Source organism: Staurois parvus, unplaced genomic scaffold (assembly GCF_062004578.1).
Source record: "Staurois parvus isolate SC_StPar_1 unplaced genomic scaffold, SC_StPar_1.0 ptg000209l, whole genome shotgun sequence".
NCBI lineage: Eukaryota > Metazoa > Chordata > Amphibia > Anura > Ranidae > Staurois > Staurois parvus.
In genome coordinates, this window is record NW_028318005.1 from 726,103 (window position 1) to 748,706 (window position 22,604).

General features: G+C 39.8%; 1 protein-coding gene across 5 annotated transcripts in view; it reads left to right on the forward strand.

Moving 5' to 3' along the window:
• PHF2 (PHD finger protein 2) overlaps positions 1 to 22,394 on the forward strand; it is a 412,799-nt gene extending 390,405 nt beyond the window's left edge. For 3 of the 5 annotated variants that reach the window (XM_089678677.1, XM_089678679.1, XM_089678678.1), the window contains 3 exons: positions 921 to 1,185; positions 7,366 to 7,458; positions 14,259 to 22,394. In XM_089678677.1, coding sequence (XP_089534803.1) covers positions 921 to 1,185; positions 7,366 to 7,458; positions 14,259 to 14,347 — 447 coding nt within the window. In that variant the 3' untranslated portion in view covers positions 14,348 to 22,394. The remainder of the gene's footprint in view (positions 1 to 920; positions 1,186 to 7,365; positions 7,459 to 14,258) is intronic. The other 2 variants (XM_089678680.1, XM_089678681.1) reach the window with 1 other exon arrangement.
• Positions 22,395 to 22,604: the final 210 nt, after the last annotated feature.

The window sequence follows — 22,604 nt, forward strand, 5'->3', positions numbered from 1 at the left end:
GTAAATGGGGCCTCTATATTTGACACTTAAATATTCTCCGTTTTCCAATCTTGAAAAATTAGGATGCACACAGCTATTAAAATATATATTTAATATAATAATATCTGATTGGGTGCTGAGTGCAGTAGTTTTCTTGTGGTCCAGTTTCCACAAATCAGTCCACTAGTCTTTTTGGGTAAGATAACTTTTCTGTGGAAAGTTTTGTTCAAAGAAGAAATAAGCTGTATGGAATCCAAAAGTATCAATAATTAACCAGCTAGTCTGAATAACAAACACCAAAAAAAGATAAAACTATAACAATGTAAGTAATGCAAATGGTCATGTTCAACCTATTTACAGTACTGATAAACTGTTGGGTTAGACCAGGGGCGGACTGACAACTCATGGGGCCCCCAGGCAATAGGGGATCAAACTCAAAAAAGCCTATGAAAAAGGTACCAGGGGCATCTCATGGGGCCCCCTACTGACCCCGGGCCCTCGGGCAGTGCCTGAGTTTCCAAATGGTCAGTCCGCCCCTGGGTTAGACAACTTCTGTGCAGAAACAAACAGAAATAAGATCCATTGCACCCTAAAGTAGCAATAAGTGTTTTTAAAGAAAATGCCAACATAAAATCATACAATAACACAATGTAAGTAATACAAACAGTCATGTAATTACTACTAAACAATGTTGCCAAAACTCCCTATAAACTGTAAAATAAATTGTTGGTTTACTTCAACTCCTCCCAAGCAACCCTACTGATCAAACATTTTTTTTATTTTCTACATATCTTTACTTCCTAAAGAGACAAACAGCCTACCTATGCCCACTATTTTTTCTTAGAGCTTGCTTTTCTAGAGCACTTTGCACTTGCTAGATCTATCCAGAAGCCAACTTTTACTTCTAAGTAGCCTCATGATAACAATTTGCTTCCTTAAAGGAGGAACAAAAGGTCAAGAAGAAAAAGAACACAAAAAAGAAGCTTTCACCCAACAATTCAAATAAACTATGTCAGGAAAGCAGTTCTCCTGAAGCCACAAAGCTGGAATCCTTGGGGTCTAGCCTAACAGACCACGAGTACACGGCCGGTGTCAGTACGTTTGGTGTAGCCCAAGTAAACCGAGGGTCCCAGCCTATGGCCCCCGGGGTGTTCCTCACACAAAGAAGACCGTCTGTGTCTTCACAAAATAACTCAGCTGCCAAAGGTAAATGTACGTGTGAACTGTATACTGACTTGTGTGAGTAGTGGTTGAATTTATGAAAAGTGGAGCTTTTGCCCATAGCAGAGGCTGAGATTCTTTTTTTTTTTTTCCTAGCATAGATTTGAAAATTAAACCAGAATAGTTTTTCATTTTGGGAAGTAAACCAACTTTTGCTCCAGTTTTCATAAATTAGTCCAAATGTGTCAGGTGGGGATAAGTTGCTATGGGAATGAAGGATAGAAGGAACCATGAAGGACTTGGGCTGGTATAGTCCATGTTTTTGATAATATCTCCCAATGTTAGCACTGATATAGATAGAGCCCTCTGCATAGCATCGTGGAGAGGTGTTCTGTGATGACTGCTATATCTGAATTAATAAATATCAAGACAACAATATAAGTAGGACTGGAGTGACAATGGTGTAAAGCAGGGGTCTCCAAACTTTCTAAACATAGGGTAAGTTTATTGTCCTTCAGGCTTTAGGGGGGCCAAACTGTAGCCAGTGGGAGTACAAATGCCCCGGCATCAGTGGGAGTAAACCATGCCCCATCATTGGTTTCAGTGAACGTAATAGTGCTTCATTGTTGATATCAGTGGAATGAATAGTATTCTGTCAATGGTGTCATGGTAGGAAAGGTGCCCCATTATTGATGTCAGTTGGAGGAATAATGCGTCATGGGCCAGGTAAAGGCAAGCAAAGGGCTATGTAAAGTATAACACTGTTTAAGTTAATGTAGGTGTTGAACCCTAAGGGCCCTTTCATACCAGGGTGAATCATATCCGTCCATTTAACGCTCATTGTGTTAAGGCAGCCCATTCATTTGTATTGCTTTGAAATATAATGCATGACTATGGGTTGCAGCGCAGTGCAGTGCAGTGCAACATAAGTGTGTCTTGGAAAAGAGTGAATGGCACCGCAGTGCACCAACCCTCAAACCTGTGTTAGGCTAGGTTCACATATGTGTGGGTGGTGCGGCTGTGGGTCCGCATGAAAACCTGTGGAGTGCGGACCCACGGGCGGGTGCCATTAGTTCTAATGGCATGCCGCCCGCACTGGAAAACGCAACCGTACTGGGAACCGAGGTTTTCATGCGGTCTGCGGTTTCAGAAGTGCAGGGGCTTCTTCCCTGCGTGACATGGGGCACGGGAGTCCATTCAAATGAATGAACTCTCGTGCCCGCGCAAAACGTGGCCCGCACTGCCGCATATATGTGAAACGAGTTACTGCAGCACAGTGGTGTGAATGAGCCCTTACTGAAAGGCATTCTGTTTGCTAAAGAACTGTGCACCATAAAAAGTTGCGGTTTTATTTTCTATTAAATAGTTGATTTAGCCTTTTTCCCTCCTATGTTACATGCCAAATTTAGTGCAGTCTCTTTTTGCCCAGTCTGTCTACATGCACTTGCCCCAGCAAAAGTTGCATGGCATTTCCCAGGACAGGTTTCCTGATGATGGCAACAGTGGACCATGCTTCTGTAATAGGTGTGGTACTGTCTAATTGTGTCCATTAGAAGCCCTTATGAAAGAATGAGCAGGAAAAAGAAAAAGCAGGAGTAAATTGGGACACAAGTGGTTGACCAAAGATCCCAGAATTCCCAGATATTTTGGCAAAAGCAACACATTTATAATTATTCACAATGACTTTTGAAATCACATTAAGATGTTACAGCTTACAAGAGATTTGAGGTTTACATATACTTTAACCCCTTCTCATCGGCTACGTGCATATATGTGGCAGCATGGAGGTGGGCCTTTTTTGGTGCAGCCACATATATGCGTAGCTTTGTATTGGAAGCACGCTCAATCACTGACTTACAGCACTGTGACCACACTATCACTGACAGCTCCCGGTCACTTAGCAATGATTGAGAGCTTCCAAACCCGTGAACACTGTACAGCCAATCAAAGTAATCACATAATTGGGAATCCCTGGAAATGCTTCTGTTGTTAAGAGCATCTTAAGGGTTGCCAGAAAATGATTTCCCAAAAACATTATGACCTGCTTCAGAAAGTGGTCCAGTTATTAGCAATAGGCAAAAAGTGTACATGCTACTTAAATATGTGTAGAGCTGAAGGTCCCAGTGCAGTAAAATGTTGTAACAAAACAAATTTCTTAAGTTTAATGGGTTGTAGACTTAGGGCATGTGATGTACGCCTGAAAATGCTTAATTGAAGTAGATAATGTCTCCCGCTGCCTCTTCCCATACTGCTCCTCCCTGCATTTTGACAGCCGGGATTTGCTGTGCAAAATTTAACATGATGCTTCTGAACAGAGGCTCAATTAAAAAAATACAACATAACTGTATTGTTACTTTGTATTTACTTTTTTTCATTCATAACAGATCAAAGGGTGACCTTGGATCTGCATATGATGTCAGTTCAAGCAACCTTAGATGTACAAAAAAAAATGTAATAGGATTATAAAATTTTTTTTTTTTTAATGGTTGAACTGGATGGACGTTTGTCTTTTTTCAGCCAGACTAACTATGTAACTATGTAGTGTATTCTGATTTAGCCCCTTGTTAACCATTTAGTTAACCCCAATCCTCTCTAATTAAGTCTTTCACCCCCTTTCCCCATAAGCTGTTATTTTTTTTCTGCAGTTTTTTTTTCTATTTTTTAGAACCATTAACATTTACTTTTTTCTCTTTTTGTGTGATAATTTTTTTAGTGTTCAAAATTTTCTTTTAAATGTCTTTATTCATTTGTAAATAACTTTGCAGTGCATTGTACCAGAATTGTAATTTTAATGTCATTATACTGTAAATGAGAACAATTATAGAATAAAATGTGTATTTTTTTATTTACAGTAACGCTAACTGACAAAAAAAAAGAAATAACCTGTTATATTCACAGGGTTCACAAAGAAAAGTTTACTGCACTGGGAGCTATGCCTCTCATGAGATACCTTCCCATAGTGTTACTATATAAGCCATCAATACACAAAGTGCTGAAAACTGGCCATTCATTTATAGAAGCAACTTTGCAACTACCAGTAGAAGTAAGAGGAGATCTGCAATAAAGTTTGTAAATGTATAACACAAGGAGAAGTACATTTTAGAGAAATGAAAATCTTTAATCAGAGAAGGCATCTGAAGCAGGGTCCACCTTCCAATAAAAATGGAGCGTCTTTTGATAAAGATGCCATATTAGTGAATTAGCATACTAATTTGAATGAGCATTAGAAAATGAGTCTAAAAAAGGCTAACATTGAAAAAAAACTGCTACAGGTATAAAGTGCAAGGGCCTTTAGTTCCTGCAGCCGACTTCCAAACCCTCCCGAAATGGCCAATTGCCAGGCTTTTCCGAAAGGCAAAACTCATTAATACTTCCAGGGAGTGTTGGAACTTGCCGCTAAGCCATTCCTATTCACATTCCTATTGGCCCATCCTTGTTGCATGCAGAGGCCGGTAGGAATTTGCAAGAGGTGGGAAGTTCTCAGGAAGTTCAGGAGAGAGCCAATATGAACACCTATTAAAGGCGAGATAAGGGGGGGGGGGGTTGATTTACTAAAGGCAAATAGTCTGTACACTGCAAGTGCAATTGCTTTATATCCGAGGGGAAGCTGTAAAATTAGGCGAAGCTCTGCTGATTACTTTCATCCAATCATGTGCAAACAAAAATGCTGCTTTTTTTATTTTCCTTGCGTGTTCCCCTCAGATCTAGAGCAAGCTTATTGTTCTAGATCTGAGCCTATTTGCCTTTAGTAAATCAACCCCAGAGTGTCTTCAACGACCATATATTGAGAATTATTAATACAGCTTTTACGTTAAAATATATATTTTTTTAATCAATAGGTACACTATAGACCAGGGGTCTCCAAACTTTGAAAAAACGAGGTGCCAGTTTACTGTTCTTCAGACTTTAGGGGGGTCGGAGTGTGGCCAGTGGGAGAAGAAAATGTCCTGGGGAGTGGGAGTAAACAATGCCTCATCATTGGTATTAACAGGAGATATAGTGCCCCTTCACTGGTATCAATGGGAGGAATAGTTTCCCATTGTTGGTGTCAGTATGAGGAATAGTGCCCCATCACTGGTATCAATGGGAGGAATAGTGTCCCATTATTGGTGTCAGTGGGCAGAATAGTGCCCCATCATTCATATCAGTGGGAGGAATAGTGCCCCATCATTCGTATAAGTGGGAGGAATAGTGCTCCATCATTGCTGTCAGTAGGTGGAATAGTGTCCTATCATTGGTGTCAGTGGGATGAATAATGCCCCATTATTGTTTTCAGTGGAAGGAATAGTGCCCCATCATTGGTGTCAGTGGAAGGAATAGTGCCCCATCATTGGAGTCAGTGGGCGGAATAGTGCTTTATCATTAGTGTCAGTAGGAGGAATAGTGTCCTATCATTGGTGTCAGTGGGATGAATAATACCCCATTGTTGTTGGCAGTGGAAGGAATAATGTCCCACCATTGGTGTCAGTAGAAGGAATAGTGCCCCATTGTTGGAGTCAGTAGAAGGAATAGTGCCCTATTGTTGGTGTCAGTAGAAGGAATAGTGCCCTATTGTTGGTGTCAGTAGAAGGAATAGTGCCCTATTGTTGGTGTCAGTAGAAGGAATAGTGCCCTATTGTTGGTGTCAGTAGAAGGAATAGTGCCCTATTGTTGGTGTCAGTAGAAGGAATAGTGCCCTATTGTTGGTGTCAGTAGAAGGAATAGTGCCCCATTGTTGGTGTCAGTAGAAGGAATACTGTCCCATGGTTGGTGTCAGTGACAGGAACTATGCCCCACTGTTGCTGATGGTGGGGGAATAATGCCCCAAGGGCTGGATAAAAGCAAGCAAAGGGCTGCATCCGACCCCGGGCTGCAGTTTGGAGACCACTGCTATAGACCGACCAATATGTTAGCATGTTAAAATAATTTTAATATGACCTTCACATATTTTCTTGTTCAGTGTTTTTATTCAACAGAGGATATGGCTTTTGAAGTACAAATAATAAGTTATACAGAAATTATGTAGGAAAGCTTTATCATTGGCAGTATTAGATTAGCAATCGATAGACTGTTATTCAAAAGTGTACGTAAAGCTCATGGCTATGGGATATAGAGTCAAAAGAGTAGAGAGAGAATTTTTGCAAACCTATTACCATGGGTGAACTGTTCATATTAGATAATTCACCTCGCAGGTTAGTACCCTCACATAGGTTATTCTTGCTTGTCTAAATAATATTAGTATTAAAGACAGCTGTTAAATAAAGTGATCGGGATAGCCACACAGGGAGAGCATTGTTTTCAAAGGGCCAGCTATAGACTTGCATTGTGAGAAGGAGCAGTATAATAGAAACGATGAGGTTGAAGTCTGATGCAGCTGTGCATGGTAGCCAATCAGCTTCTAGCTTCAGCTTGTTCATTTAAGCTTTGACAAAAGAAACTGGAAGCTGATTGGTTTCTCCGCAGAGCTGCACCAAATTTTGCACTCTTCAGTTTTAGTAATTCAACACCACCGTGTAGCACTGCAAAGCAAGTAGGTCCTGGGTATGTAATAGACAAAGATGACAATGGCTACCCTCAGTTACATATATAATAAATTAAGTAAAGTTTAAAAACATTGCCACACATTCATGTTATCATTTACATAATGTTAATTGCTTTTACACTCACCGTATGTTTAAAATACAGTTGAAACTCTTCATTCACTTTTAAATGTGGTCCTTAAAAGTGTAGTCATTTGGGGTCATGAGATATAGTTAGAATAATTGATTTTCCAGTAAGAATAGCTTTTGTGCATGTTTGCCATTTCTGGTCAACCACACTGTACCACATCTCAATCTACAGATATTCAAAAGATTAGAGACAATTTTTCGTATCGGTTTCCAGCCTGTATCTATGGCCAGCTTCAGAGCACTGCTTTTTATCTTGTAACAGTTCTTTGATTAAGGTGCACAGTTATTAAGCCCACATGCCTCCATCTGTAACCCCCATAACCAAAATATCATTGGAATGACCCTTTAAAGAGAAAGATGCACAACTGGTGCTGTCCTTGCAGAACACTTCTGGCAATATGGGGTTCATTAAGCGAAATTGGGAATGATGGTATTTGTAATGATAATTAGAAGTGATTTTGTTGTAAAAGTTCACAGTCTACAAAATGATAAGTCATTAATACCGTAGAAAAGCAAAGTTCTTATGTGAAGTCATCCATTGATCAAGGTGTGTTTCGCCTTATGTGTTCCATTATAGAACCCTTTCAGAATGAGTCATGTGACACAAGCGGGCAGGACCTGTGTCTTAAGTACAAAAGGACAGCTGGGAACGAGCACAAAAGCGACAAAGGTAACACAACAGACAAACCAGACTTTTTTTTTTTCTGCCAAAAAATGTTATTTTTATTTTCTGCATGTTTGTGCAATATTCAGTAACAAAGATTTGAATTGTGTTCATTTTATTAAAAAAAATATCACCCCTAATATTGGTGATAATTAGCGGTGCATTATATATATGTGTTACATTAATTCCTTTTGATGGTCTCTATGTGCTAACACATTTACACAAATATTGAGTGACATAAATTATATGTGACAAAAAATATCAATTAAAAATCAAACAAATTATATATAATATAATAGTGCCCAAAAAACACCATAAAACATAAGTCCAATGTGATTAATAATAAATTCCACAAAAAAGTCCAAAATATCTTCCACAATGTGAATCCTCTATCACTCCCAGTGCAGAAAAGAAAAAATAAACCACGTGCTGTGCCTTTCATACACCCCCTCTTAGGTGTGAACTCACCAGAACTTAGCCTTTAATGAGCCTTATTGCATAAATTCCAGAAATCAGGATCATCAGAACACAGCCTTTTTTCCACTTTGTTATATAGATTCCAAATCATTGATTCCAAAGATATTAAGAACAGGAGGTTCCTTCAATAATCACCCATGATTAGAATGGTAGCCATCATAATATATATTCCGCTCCATAATTACATAGAAAGAGAAAGAAAATCACTCCAGTCGTGTATTACCATTAGTAAACAACTTTAATAAGCCAAAATATTGCACTTACAACATTCCAAACATAGTTAAGCCTTATTTAAAATAGCCTTTCAGTGAGACAGATATCGCAGGTGCTCTCCCCACCTCCGGATCTGCCGGAGAGAGCGCCGTCACGTCACTTCCGGTTGCATATCTGTGCCACTTCCAGTCCGCTGCACCGTCTCACCCTGACATGTTTCGTCGTACTTGACTTAATCATAGGGATCATGTGTTCATTAAATCTTGGTAAAGTAGTTGTAAATACCTTTAAGGTACAGTCCCCCTCAAAGCCCCCTCCTGCCCCAGCTAAATACTTATCTGAGTTTGATCTTGATCCAGTTCTGTGCACAAAAGCAGCAGTGCTATGCCCCCCCCCCCCCCACTGGACTCAGTGAGAGCCATTGGCTTCTGCTGCTGTCAGTCAAATATAGTCACTGTGTGTGTCAATGGATGCACAAAATGTAGCTCAGGAGGGAGACTGCACAAGCAACTCCCCCTAACAAGTGGCTTGCCAGGGGAGGTGGGGTGCTCGAAGGCACTGGTGATGTACACCAGAAGAGGAGGATCGGGGCTGCTCTGTGCAAAACCATTACACAGAGCAGGTAAGAATGACATGTTTGTTGTAAAAAAAATTCTTTAATATCACTTTAAATTTATGAAACTATCCAGAATAGCTGGGTGGTTCAGTCACTGCTAGTTTATGAAATTGTCAGGATATTCAGCCATGAAATTATTATAGCCTTCATACTGTAGAAGTTGAGAACACTCACAAATTGTGTGAAGATTCTCTCTAACTACGAGAATGTGCAGATAAAATAAGTTGCAGTGATTTGCTTTTTGTGATTGGGCACATTTTTTTTTTTGTGCACAACAAAATTCCTTTAGTAATTCAACTTCTTTGTCTCATCCTGACTATTTGAGCTGCCAAAGATCAAAGCAAATTTAGGCAATTTTGCCAACCTTTAACAGATTACCATTGCTAATAAGTTTGAAAATTAAGGAACAAAGGCCAACTGCTATCAAAAAACAGAACAAAGCATAGCCTCTTATAAAGTGTATTTGCCTTAATCAATAGTGCCTAGTGTGGATTCTGGCCGCTTTTTCCTGCCCCTGCAATCTATATGTGTCAGTGGCAAAGGGGCCCAGTTATAATGTACCTGTACAACCATGGGGAGAGCAGTACACTGTGTCAGGAAAAGTAATAAGCATTTTTATAAAGCAAAGTGATGTGCTCTATAGATGTGTGGAGCAAGTGCCCCAAAGCAAGTAAAGCCCTGTCCCCCTTTGTTTTCAGCCGGTGATCTGGCCAGTAACTCACCTTCTGTATTAAAGTGCCTCCACTCTAGATGAAGGAGCACAGGGGGCACCTTTTGACAGCAGTATTGCTAATCTGGGGAGGGGTGTTAGACTTATATACACTAACTAATTAAAGCTGAACGTAAATAAAAGCTGATCATTGTAAGCACTACATCTGTAGGACAGCTTGTTCTGTTGAAAAACAACATACTTGCTGGGCAGATCACCAGGTAAAAATAAAGGAAACAAAGCCTAAAAAAAAGAAATGGCTGTCATCACATCTAAGAATTTCTAAGCTGCAATAAAATAAATGTTTGCTTTTGGTTTTATTACCACTTGAAATGTTTAATGCAGTTCTGTATTTATTAATACATGCTTAAATATATATTTTTAAATTTATCAGTCTGTAAAAAAAAAAACTTGAGAAGATTAATATAATAAACTTATATGTCCTTAAAAAATATTGTAAAAATGATTTAGGTGGGCAAATTTGTCACAGTTCTTGTCAAGTGCACCATTGCATACTGACCCTGCTAAATTTGCTCTGGTCACCTAGGTTTCAATGATCCCTGGTCATGAAGTTAATAAATTTTCTTTAGAAAAGCTAGATTATGGTGTACTCTTTAGTTGACTAAGCTTTTACTACAGTACCCCAATATACACTCTCCCTTTACTGAAGGGCGGTACACAATAAATGTATAAAGTACGAGATAAGCTCATAGCAATTACAGCTAAATGCTATGGAGCAGACACTGATATTGCGCCTAGGGAGTCGCTGGTGTTTGATTATAAGCTGTTTCTAGAAAACTTTGTTATTTTAACTGTCAGCTTTGAATATTTTCATTAAAGTACCTTGCAGCATTGACACATGTAATGAAATAAGACATCATGGCAGAAAATGACAACAATTCCACATGACATAATACAGTAATATAGGAAGACATCGTTTGATTTACACTCAGCCTCTAACATTCCACCATGGAACACTGCCTGATAAAATAAGCAGCTAATTGTTAGTTACACTTCAGTTAGCGGCATAAATCTCAGCCAAGACACGCGTCTGCTACATGTAGGACAAATAAACACCACCTGAATATGTAAAATGTCTGACTCGTCTGACGCTCTTATAGTAGATATTATACAAAGGAATATTGAGCATCACATTGCGGCCCTTTTTTAATAGTAAAAGGGATATATTGTAAGAAAAAAAAAAAGTCACTCAATAAGTCAAGAATATATGACTAAATTGTAAGTGTAATGATGTCATCTGCAGTCATGCATTACAGCGCTAAGGGAAAATTCCACCCAAAACCTTAAAGCCTAATGCCAGCCTTTTTTTTTTTTTTGACAGGGTGAGGAAAGGGTGTCAGGGTGTCAAGAACATCATGGAAAGCTGAGATATTTTATACCTCCATCCTGTGTTTCGTGGATGTGTCTGGGTTGTATTTCTGGCAGATTTGTAGGGTGGTCTCTTTGTTTAGGATTCCCAAATTGTTACTGTAAGACCCCTTTGGCACGAAAAGTCTGATTAGGTCCACCTGTCAGTTTTTCAGGCAGACCTGATCGGTCCATTCACCCCTATAGACCAGCAGATGTACACTGACTTTTATCATTTTACTCCCACCTACCTCCGATCTGATCAGCTAAGAAAAAGGGAAGAGGATCCATCTTGCTCTGTCTAGGCGGATCGGAATGAAGGGCAGTTGGGTGTATATGGACAGCAGAGTCTGTTTACATTTGACTACCCATAGGGCAGAGCTCTGTCCTTTTCTGCTCTGCATAAACTGAGTGGACACATACCTGCCATCTGCCCGCTCTGCTCTGATCAACAGGGGATCAGCAAACAGATCCCCTGAGGATCAAAACGTGTGAAAGGGGCCTTAGGCTGGCCATAGATTATGAAGTTTTATTTCTTTCAACAACGGGTTGAAGGAAAGAAAATTGCATGATACCCCCATCACAGTCAATGTTTCGCTGCCATCAGAATGCAATGATCACTGCTGGTGGCTGTAGCCATCGTCAGTGATTGTATGAAAAAAGACAGGCTGGTTGCACTGAAGTAAATCGATAGATCGACTTCAGTACAATACATAGATCGAAATTCAGCCGTTTCCTGCTTTATTGGTCACATTTCAATCCGTCTATGACTGGCTTAAGTATATCTAACACAGATAGCCATTGTTTGTTACGTAGTGAGGGTAAGATATGATAACAGGGTCTCTCCCTTGTTCAGAATGGGCTTATATTGTGATCTTTAGCAAAAATGTATTACATTTTAGAGAGAAAACTTTGTTAAAAAAGTTATTGTCCTTTTCTGCCAGGACTCCTAATAGTTACCTACTGTCTATACTCATCATATCATAATGACACCCACTGTCAGAAACGTTAGGCCTCGTTCACATGGAGTGTACTGCAGCATACAAATACACTATGTGAGGTTGTGCGTAGGTGTACAGGGATGCACAGGTCTTCTGTGCGAAGGGTGGCCCGGACAGGGAAGGGTCCCACGAAGAGGAGACGCACCGGGTCATCGCCGGAGGCATCAACCGGGGATCGGCCACGTCCTATGCTTCCGTGGTCACCTTGGGGACGTCTGTAGCGCTTGTGCTGCTTCTACTGGGGTGACATGGACGCTTTCTACGCCCAATGGGCCAATGTTTGGGCAGCACAGTGGCTAAATGGTTAGCACTTCCGCCTGGCAGTACTAGGGTCGTTGGTTCAAATCCCAACCACGGCACCACCTGCCCGGAGTTTGTATGTTCTTCCTGTGCCTGCGTGGGTTTCCTTCGGGTACTCTGGTTTCCTCCCACACGCCAAAGACATGCTGGTAGGTTAATTGGCTCCTGTCTAAACTGTCCCTAGTATGTGTATGTATGAATGTGAGTTAGGGACCTTAGATTGTACACCCCTTGAGGGTTAGGGACTGATGTGAATGTACAATATATATGTATATATGCGCTGCGTAAATTGACAGCACTATATAAGTACCTGAAATAATAATAACAATCCCAGTGCAAGCAGTTCTATTGTTGTCAATTGGGATGCAGCTGTTGCGTGGACACAGTCGCCACTCCTATTTTGACATCCATGTGGGTGCCCCCCGAGCTCACACTGTCTGCTCTTGTGGCTGTTCACCCACATGGCTTTCAGATTGGAAGCAGCGGCTGTATCCGTGCAGCTGCTGCATTCCAGTTGTCCTCAGTGGGACTGCCAACATGGGGAATTGTGGAACACCTGTGCATCCCGTGCAGGCGAACACAACCTTGCACAGGTATACGCTGTAGTACACCATATGTGAAGAAGGTCGTACAAGTTAAAAGTCCTTCTGTTACTACTCCTCTTCTGCCAACACTGTCATTTTTTTTTAGGAAGAGATTAATTAATACGTGTGGATGGAGTATAAAATTGTACCTACTGCTTATTATCTAGACCTCTGCCCCCCTCCATGTAAGAACAACACACCAGAACAGAAAATTTACTTTATGGTCCTGGGGCCTAGAAATAGGTGACATCACAACCTTCTGATGAGATTCTGAGAAATTTGAGAATCCCGAATCTCAAGAAAAGACCCTCCTACACAATGCCGGAGCATCATCTTACAGGATGCTCCTCTTTATGAGCCCTTTTTCAGCAATATTGATTGTGTGACAGGTTATTCTAAATATGGGGCCGCATAGTATTATAATATAATATAATTGTATTGACTAAATTATATGCTCAGTGAGGTCAGTTTATCATTCCAGACTAAGTACTAATGATATGAACCATACCGTTTTTTTTGCATGGCTGCTTGCATCATATAGGTACTCCCACAGTCAAATTAAGACATATGAGCCTGATGTAGAATTAGAGACCCGTTTACTGTCCTGGTCAGTTTTGGATCGGATTTACACATTTTGGGTCTGAAGATGTACACACCTATAACTTCTGCAGGAAGAGGAATGGAGTTCTGTTGGCAGTCAATGAAGGTTGTTAAAGTCAGCACAGTACTGCAGCCAGGGGCATATCTACTGCGAGGCAAACAAGGCATTTGCCTAGGGCGGCATCTTTCAGGGGGGCGGCGCTTCAGAGCAGGGCAGCTCAGCAGCTCCCGAGTTGTTTTTCCTGCAGCTTCACTGGCTGGACAACTGTCACTGTCTCCCCCCGAGGATGGCCGGTGCGCTGCGGTCCTCGCACAGTGATCTGCTTGGTGTGGCAGCTCCAATTCTCACTGCATAATCCACCCCCACCCCCCTCCTCATAAGTAAGGGATTGAATGCGAGTGTGAGCAGTGGGGTGTGTACAAAGTGTATGTGAGTGTCCGCACTGGAGGGCTTTACAAGTTATATGTGAGTGTGAGTCATACTCACATATAACTTGTAAAGCCCCCCAGTGCAGACACTCACATACACCTTGTACACCCCCCAGTGCAGACACTCACATACACCTTGTACACACCCCAGTGCAGACACTCACATACACCTTGTACACACCCCAGTGCAGACACTCACATACACCTTGTACACACCCCAGTGCTCACTCAGCTTGTTGGCTGATTTAGATTTTGCCTGTGAAGACATCATCGGTGCATGGCTTTTCTTTTGGATTACAGAGCTATGTGTGGAACAGTCACAGACTCCAAGCCAGCACCTGATCCCAGCTTATGAGAGGAGCGCTTAGAGATTTGGAACCATATATGCACTTGTTTTGACTCTACAAGGGGTTTCAGACTCTACTACTCCAAGATTACAATTTAGACCAAAGCTGACGTTTCTACTGGTTCCTCTAAACTAACTGCTTTGTTTTGTGTTATCATTTCAGGTAAACGTACAAAAAAAGGCATGGCAACAGCAAAGCAGAGGCTTGGGAAGATCCTGAAAATCCACCGGAATGGAAAGCTTCTCCTTTAGTGTTTGCTAAGACAGACTTTCTTGTGGCTAGTGGACCCCGCAAGCTGACACTAAACCTTGAACTCTTGCAGGACTGCAGCGGCACTCTGCAGACATTGTTGGAGGAACCCACCTTGCTCTACCTTCCTGCCACCACTTTAGTAATTCTTTTTAACTTCCAGCAGTTGACGTGTACAGAATACTGCTAATATTTTTTAATAATAATAATAATAATAATAATAATGTCCTTTCTCAAATTGCTGAGAGTGACTAGTTTGCAGGAAAGAAGAAAACAAAAAAAAAAAAGGATCATTCCAGTCTTAGGAAAGAACCTGTTTCAAACGCGGTCAGTGAGAGAAACACAAAATGCATTGCTTCATTTGTTTTCTTTTGAAAGCATTGTATACAGCATGACGTCTTGTGCAACACTCTGGTCAGGAATCACGTCACACGTTCTGCAGCCATGCCATGTGTAGGGAATGTGTTGTGCGCTTTGTATTTGTATCATCCATTGTAATCTTGATTGGTGATGAGCTGGTTTATAAGCCTACAAGTAACGCTTCTTGCCCTTACTGAATACGGGGATGAGGGGTAGTTAGTTCTTTCTGTAGTGAAGCAGTTAGTCTTTATCCTACCAGGGACCATACAAAAGATTTCAACCCAAGGGTTGAACAGATATCATATAGCAGTTCATGAAACTGCTAGGTTTATCTTAAGATGTTGGGATTCTTCATTCCGCAGCTGCAATCAATTGAGATACCCAGTTTTTGTTAGGTACAATTGACTTAAATTACTAGCCAGCTTCTCAAACCCATCAAGGACCCCATATGTGCATCTTTGATATAGAAGTGTGTCTGTCTCCATTGACAAGGTCATTATGAAAGTGTAACTTTTAATACAGGTGGCCTGTAAAAAATCCACTCTTTGTCTGTGGCAGTTGGACACAACTGGGAATTTGTTGTGGATATTTTACTGCTGTAAGAGAAGGCAGAATGTGATTCATTTGCCAAACAATTGCACAAAACCTAGAACAGACTTTTTAAATGGCACTGACCTTTAAAAGGTAAGTCCAACAAAATGTGATAGGTGGACCTGGTAAGCTGAGTCAGCCCCTGGTTTCTTATATGTCAAGGATACTACAACAGGGATGGACCTGGTAGGCTGAGTCAACCCCTGGCTTTTTGTTTATGTCTTGGATACTCCAAGAGCGATGTCCACTCAAAGAGTATTGTTTGTCGCCAATCTTTTCTTGTTCCAGCTACTCCTGCTGTGTTCTTCATATTATAAAATTAATTAAATAATTCAGCAGGGAGCTTAGGGCCCCATCCTAATGGCCACATGGGATTCAAGCAATGACATCTCATGAATAGAGACCCAGAGATGTAAAAGAAACTAGAAGGTGGTTGAAATGTCCAACATCTACCAAAAACTGAAATATCAGCTTTGAGTGGACTGACCTATTAAGTATTTGTCAGGAATTTAGTTGTGTTTCTAATGGGTGCACAAAAAAAAAATCACCTATATAGACATTTGACTATTGAAAATCAATTTACACAGTGCACATGCATGGTTCTAGAGCATTCACGTCCTCCAGGGTGGAATGGGGACTCATGCAAGCTAATTTATGTACGATGTGATTCTCCTGCATGAACCATTTATACAGCTGGCCTTAAATCCAAGACAAACCATTTGACTCCGTATTTACCCCATTTGCAAAAAAGAATAGCAATATTTAAAGGAAACGCTAAAGGATCTTAGATATGTTTTGCTTTTATTGGTCTGTCTGGTAGAGGAAAACAAACTCTCAATGGTTTAAAAGCAATAACCCATTTTATTAACCCCATCCTCTTATTTTGTTTTGGATTGTTATGGAAGTTTTTAACATATAGCAGCCACCATCCAAAAAAGCATCATGGGACATTACTTTGAAGCACATGTATATGGGAAAAAAGGGTTTTTGCTTTGAACCTATGACTAATTTGAGACCATTTAGATTTAATACTGCCCATAACATGTGCAAATTAAAGTTCTAACCTAGTTCCCTTTAACATGCTTAGCCCATCATCATTGATAATTCATGTGATGTTGTTCTTTCACTCTTTGTAGTTTATGCCAAGGAGTATTTGTTACATAGGCCAAGTGCTATATATATATATATATATATATATATATATATACACACATATATATTTCCATGTGAGAAAGAATCAACCCCAAGTTTTTCCCAACAATATGTCTAAATGAAAAACTGCACAGCACAGGGGAAAATACACTGGGGACCTGATTAATTGTTATGGTCAGCATGAACATCAATTTGATAAATAATGCCCAGTGCTGCATTGTTTTGTTTTTTTTGGGGAGGGTTTTGTTTTTTTTTGGGGGGGGGGGTAACTTTGTCAGAGTTGACATTTCTAAGCAATTCATTAAAAAAAACATTATTGCACTTAATGATATTTATTGCAGATTTTAACCTTTATATACACTCAGGAGCCACTTTATAAAGTTGACCTGTCTAGTAAACCATAAAGGGATGCACACGGTTAGCAGCAATTCTCAAGTATGCTATGGCATTCACAGGATGCCTGGATAGTATTAAAGGGCCCAATAGGGCCATACAGACATTCCAATACACCACCAGAAACCTGCTTTGTTGATACAGCACAGGTTGAATCCATTCGTCTATGTACTCCAAAGTTTAACCCCTACTATCTGCATGTAAAATTTGAGACTTGGTCAGACCAGGCAGTGTTTTTCTAATTTTCATTTATCCAGTTTGGCTGGTCTTATGCCCTTTATATCCTTCTTTTCCTGATTTGAATCTAGAATGGTCTTCTTATGCTGAAGCCCATCCTCTTGGCATGCTATGTGTTCTTAGAATCCCTTCTCTACACCACTGTTGTAAACTGTACTTACTGGATGTTACTGTATGATTTTTGGATGTCTCAATATCTTCAAAAGCCATTTGTAAAACCCAGAAAGTCCGCAGTTTCTGAAATACTGCACGCACCACTTCTGGGACCAACAACAATTCTACCAACAGAGCAAATTCTGATCAAGACCAATTCATCTTTCCCATGCTAATGTTCAAATGAACACCAGCTCCTGACCAGGTCTTCATACTTCTTCATGATTTGCTGCTTGGCGGTTGCATTAAAGAGCAGGTGTACCTAACAAAGTGGCAACTGAGCATATAGTTATAACATCCTAAAAAACACAGAGCATTATACTTATAGGTTACATGATCAAATGTTAAAGGGTTGTTTTTTTAGAAAAATGTTGGTGCGGCTCAGATGCTCTTTTGTGACAGCATGGGCTTGTGGTTTTTGCTGTTATAGTGGGTTTGCTGGTTAGACTATGATGACCTATGTTGTTTTAGGCATTCACAAAATTGAAGGTTTTCATACATTAACACAATCTGTTCATTTACCTTTCAATGTCTTACAACTAAAAATCAATCCTTAGTAAAATCAGCATATGTGCTGCCAGAAATCTGAAATCTATGCCTTCGTTTTGGAAAAGCCACACCCATTTTACAAGGCCACACCCATTTAGGGATTTAAACATTAGGAAGACACTTCTGATCAGTACATTTTAGGTGCTTGCACAGCACAACAAACTCACCCTAAGTTTTTATTTAGCATTTTGATGGAGTGTAAATGCACAGTTGATGGAATTTTGAAATGCACAGAAGTAAATATATAGTTTTTGGGTTTTTTTTATAATTTCCTAATTTCCACCTAACATCACAATCTGGCACTTGGCATGTTTCAGTGTATAACTCTTCATTTGCGACTGCTTTAATGTGTAGCGTAAACAGCACGTAGATTTCCAGCACGAAGCCTTTTCAAAATGCAAAGAGGAGTCTGCAGCCAATCCTTACCAACCAGTCATATATGATCATTGTACTTTGCGCTTTGTTAATTAAGCACACACTAAACAACATATTAATAATAAACAAATTATTTTGCTGAAACCTTAAAGTGCTACCAAACCCAGGACCCTGCATTCATCATATCTGGTCTCCCACAGTACACACAACATGGAAATACAATTATTTTAGTAAATATAAACTGCTAAATAGCAGTCTTGTGACTTCTATCAGTGTGCAGCTGAGCACTGGTTAAAGCTTGTAGGAGGAGTTTTCATTCTGCTCCAGGATGATGTAGAACACCTGGCCTCTGTCTGGACAGTGCTCAGTGCTGTTTGGCCCTGTGTGCTGATCACATACACCCTTCCCAAAGAGAAAAAAAAAAACCTCTAGCAATACACACCAAACTGAGCATGTGCAAAGTGATTCCCAGAGCTCTGTACTATCAGCAGATGGATTGGGAACTGTGGAAGAAGGGGCGGATCATAGAAGACAGGATCAATCAGCCTTTATACACAATGTAGAGAATTAACCCATAGGTTCCACAATGACTATAACAAGCATGCTTTACTGCATATACAGACCGATTTTACTGATGTTCATTTAGTAACACTTTAAAGTATAACAGTAGCTAAAACTTTTTTTTTCACTTTTGGACTGAATGGGGGAGAGTTAGAACATCTGCGTGTTTTTTTTATTGTTGTTTGTGGTCTTAGATTTCCCCTAACTTCCTGTCCCAGCGACAGTGTTGTCACCAGGACCGAACTGAGGAAAAATCTTTAAGGGGACACAAACAGGAATACAAAGCTATCAGGGGTTATAGCCTTCCCATAATCAAATCAGAACATTTCATTGTCCTTGTTTCTGTTGGAGATTTCCCCCCACTAACTTTTCGTTGCTCTACCCCCCCCCCCCCCAAAAGAGTTGACTGGAGCTATATTTTAAGATCAGAGGGAACTTTTTTGTAGCTCTTTGCAATTTGCCATTAAATAACCTTTGGCCTAGTACCATAGTTTGGCCCATGTACTAGAAATGTGTTAGTCCTAGCACCATCACGTGGTGGACACAGAATATTTTGCATACATTTTGCTGGTATGCAGAGACTTGGGAGTTGATTTACTAAAACTGGAGAGTGCAAAATCTGGTGCATTTGTAGCCAATCAGCTTCTAACTGCTGCTTGTTCAATTAAGCTTTGACAAAATGAGATTGAAGCTGGAAATCTGGTTTCTCTGCAGGGCTGCACCAGATTGTGCACTCTCCAGTTTTAGTAAATAAATTCCTTGGTGTCTGTTTGTGCTCATAATTTGCACTCTGTGGTGCAACCCTGCTTATAGACAGCCCAGTTATGCACAGAGATGACATGTATAGGTTTTACTATAAAAGGACCTCCCTGTTCTGGCATTTATGCAGGTTGCAAGCCCTCAGGATCAGGTTTGATGGTAGTTGTAGTCACAATGACCTTACACTACACTTCTGAGCAGATGCATTTACCACATCTAAAATACGTAAGTCTAACATTTGACCCTCTCCGCCTTAATATGTTTATCAACCAGCATTGTATTTTTGGCAGTATACGAGAGGTGTTCAAGTCAAACTGGGACTTTTGAGTCTATATAATCAAAGAACAGATTTCAAGGAGTGGAAACTGCATTTATTTTTGACACACTCCCCTGCTACAGTTATACACGTATCCTTGTTTTTAACTAATGCCTTGAAAGCATCGGCGTAGAAAGATTTGTCAGTACACCCAAACCATTCTAGGACAGACTACTCCACTTCGTCATCATTGTGTTCACTGTTCCCACAGAAAGATTTGTCTCTTGTACAATTTCACGACAGGTTATATGTCAGTTATCCAGGATCAGGCATTCCATGCACTTAATGTTCACAGGAATGACCGCTGTGGACTGGGAACCACCATGGCTGGGATCGTCACTGACGGATGTACGGCCATCTTTGAAACATTTACAACATTCAGATGTCTTACTGCCGCTGAGCATCTCATCAGTGTACTGTGCTTGATGTCTTCTGTAGATATCTGCAGGATTTACACCTTTGTTCACAACTGACGTTATCACCACACGCTGTTTTATGCACTACTGTTGTCTGCCATCTTGATTAATGGTCAGAACTGGCCTGCGACATGTGTGCCGCCTATCAGTAATAGGACACACTTCCTTCTGCGTGTAGTACTGTCACGTTAGCATCGCTTTTTATACCTGTAACCTGTATCTCTGTTTGACTTGAACGCCCCTCGTACTTATGTCCATTGGGCAAATGTTTTGCCAGGTGTCATAATATCTGTTTTGCTGCTACAAAAGGCAGGGACCACTAAATCCAATGCAATTTCTTTTCTTTTTTTGTAACTTCCAAAAGGAAAACATCACTTTAGCTGATCAAATGCACTCATTGTCATATTTGTTCCAACCATACAGTTAACAAATAATCAGTATTGTTGATAATACATATTTTGGTTGACATGAAAACCTATGCATGCACCAGTGTAGCTCCAGATAATTGCACTCAGCTCAACATATATACTTGGGCTTTATCTAGCAGCATATTGTACATGGCAAAGGTGGACCACAAACTGCTTCAGCAACTCAGATACAAACTTTACTGTTCTATAGTAAATCTTACGAAAGCTAATTTCTAATGGACATGGGCTACTGAAAACCATTGGTCTTTGCTCCCAATTGAGGTCAATTATTGCTAGTGACCTGACCAGTCCAAACAGCTCCACTAAAAATCAGACAAGTAACACGGCCAGCTCTGAGAAGGTTCATGATATTGTAATTTGCTCCATAAAGACTAAATAAAGCCTGATATTTATTCAAATTCCTGGCATCTAATGTCTACTTCTAGGAAATATCATACTTTATTGACTACATTTATTTTGTTAGTTGAGCACTTGTAAGCCATTCCCTTTTCTATGTTTTGTCATTTTGAAGTCCATCTATCAACGAGCATATTAAAACTGCCATTTTGCCCCAGTTTCCATGTTTTAGACAAAATCTTCATTAGAAGCTGCAACTGGTGCTCAATCAACCATAGATGCTCGCCATAAAACCATTTTCTGAATAGTTGCGGCTGCAAAAGCCTAGTATTGCATATATGGGAAGGTGTCGCGTTCTGACAATTAATCTGGATTCGTTTGATTCCAGCAATTAGCATAGGAATGGTTTGTCTGCACTTCGACACTTAAAAGAAACACCATTATTCCTCAGTCAATCCCATACTCTTCATTTTTCTTTGTTATATGTTCGCTAAGGCATAATTTTTCATAGAATATAGCTTGTAAATAGCTTTTTAAATACTTTTTTTTCTACGAGATCAAATACCTTTTAGAACTTTACTTTTTTTTTTCTAGAGATAACTTCATTTGCATTTAGAAATCTACCAAGTATAAAAAAATTTATTTTTAGGTTGTGTATACTTTTTTTTTGTTGTTGTCCTTGCGACTGAGAAAGGAGAATAAAAAAAAAATGCCTGAAAATCAAGTTTATTTGTGCAGCCATAAAAGATGTCTTATAAAAAAAATTGTCAAATATTAAAAAAAATGTAAAAAAAAAAAAAAAATCAGTAAAAAAAAGCAGATAGTTTGAAGTCTGGCCTTCAAAAGATATACCAGCTCCTTGTTTGAATTCTTGTACTATGAAAAGATGATGCAGTTATTTTAATAGCACCTTGTGAAGTGTTCTGTGTTTTGTGATGATGTAATAATTTATTAATGTTTGTAATCTTTTATACTTGTACATTTCGTATGACCTTTGTTTATATACACATTTATCCGGATGTTATGTCTATGAAAATCCAGCTACGCGCAACAATGGCGGCCTTATTAATTTTAAAGGATTATCGACATGCTACAGGTGCCCTGCCCCCTTGGGAAGGAGGTTCAGGAATGTCTATGTAATAGGGTCCCAGAGTTCTGCAGAAGCTTCCTTAGACATTGTGTATTGTCCTTGCTCAGCATCTATATAATAGCGTATAACCTCTCCCTTTCATGCTGTTTTGTTTTTTTTTTATGGTTATTTTTATTTTTGCATCATGTACATTTATAATGGAGTTTATTGTGGCTATTACAGTGTTTTATTTACAAAATTAAATCAAAATGCTCTTGTATTAAGTCACTGAAATCTAAGTAAACTTAGATCAAAGTTTAAAAGAAGTAAAATATTTCAGGTTTTGTATACAAATGTGTCTGTGTTTTTCGTGCATCTCCGGATTTTATCAGGAATGGGCCTTGGATCTGGAAAATGGGCATGATAGGAAAAGTAAGCTGAACAGTTTAGGGACAGGGCCTAAAATGGTGTTCGCATATTTAAGGTTCTTTTTTTATTTTTTAAAGTGGTTGTAAAGGCTGGAGGTTTTTCATCTTCATTCTATGCATGACGGTAAAAATGCCT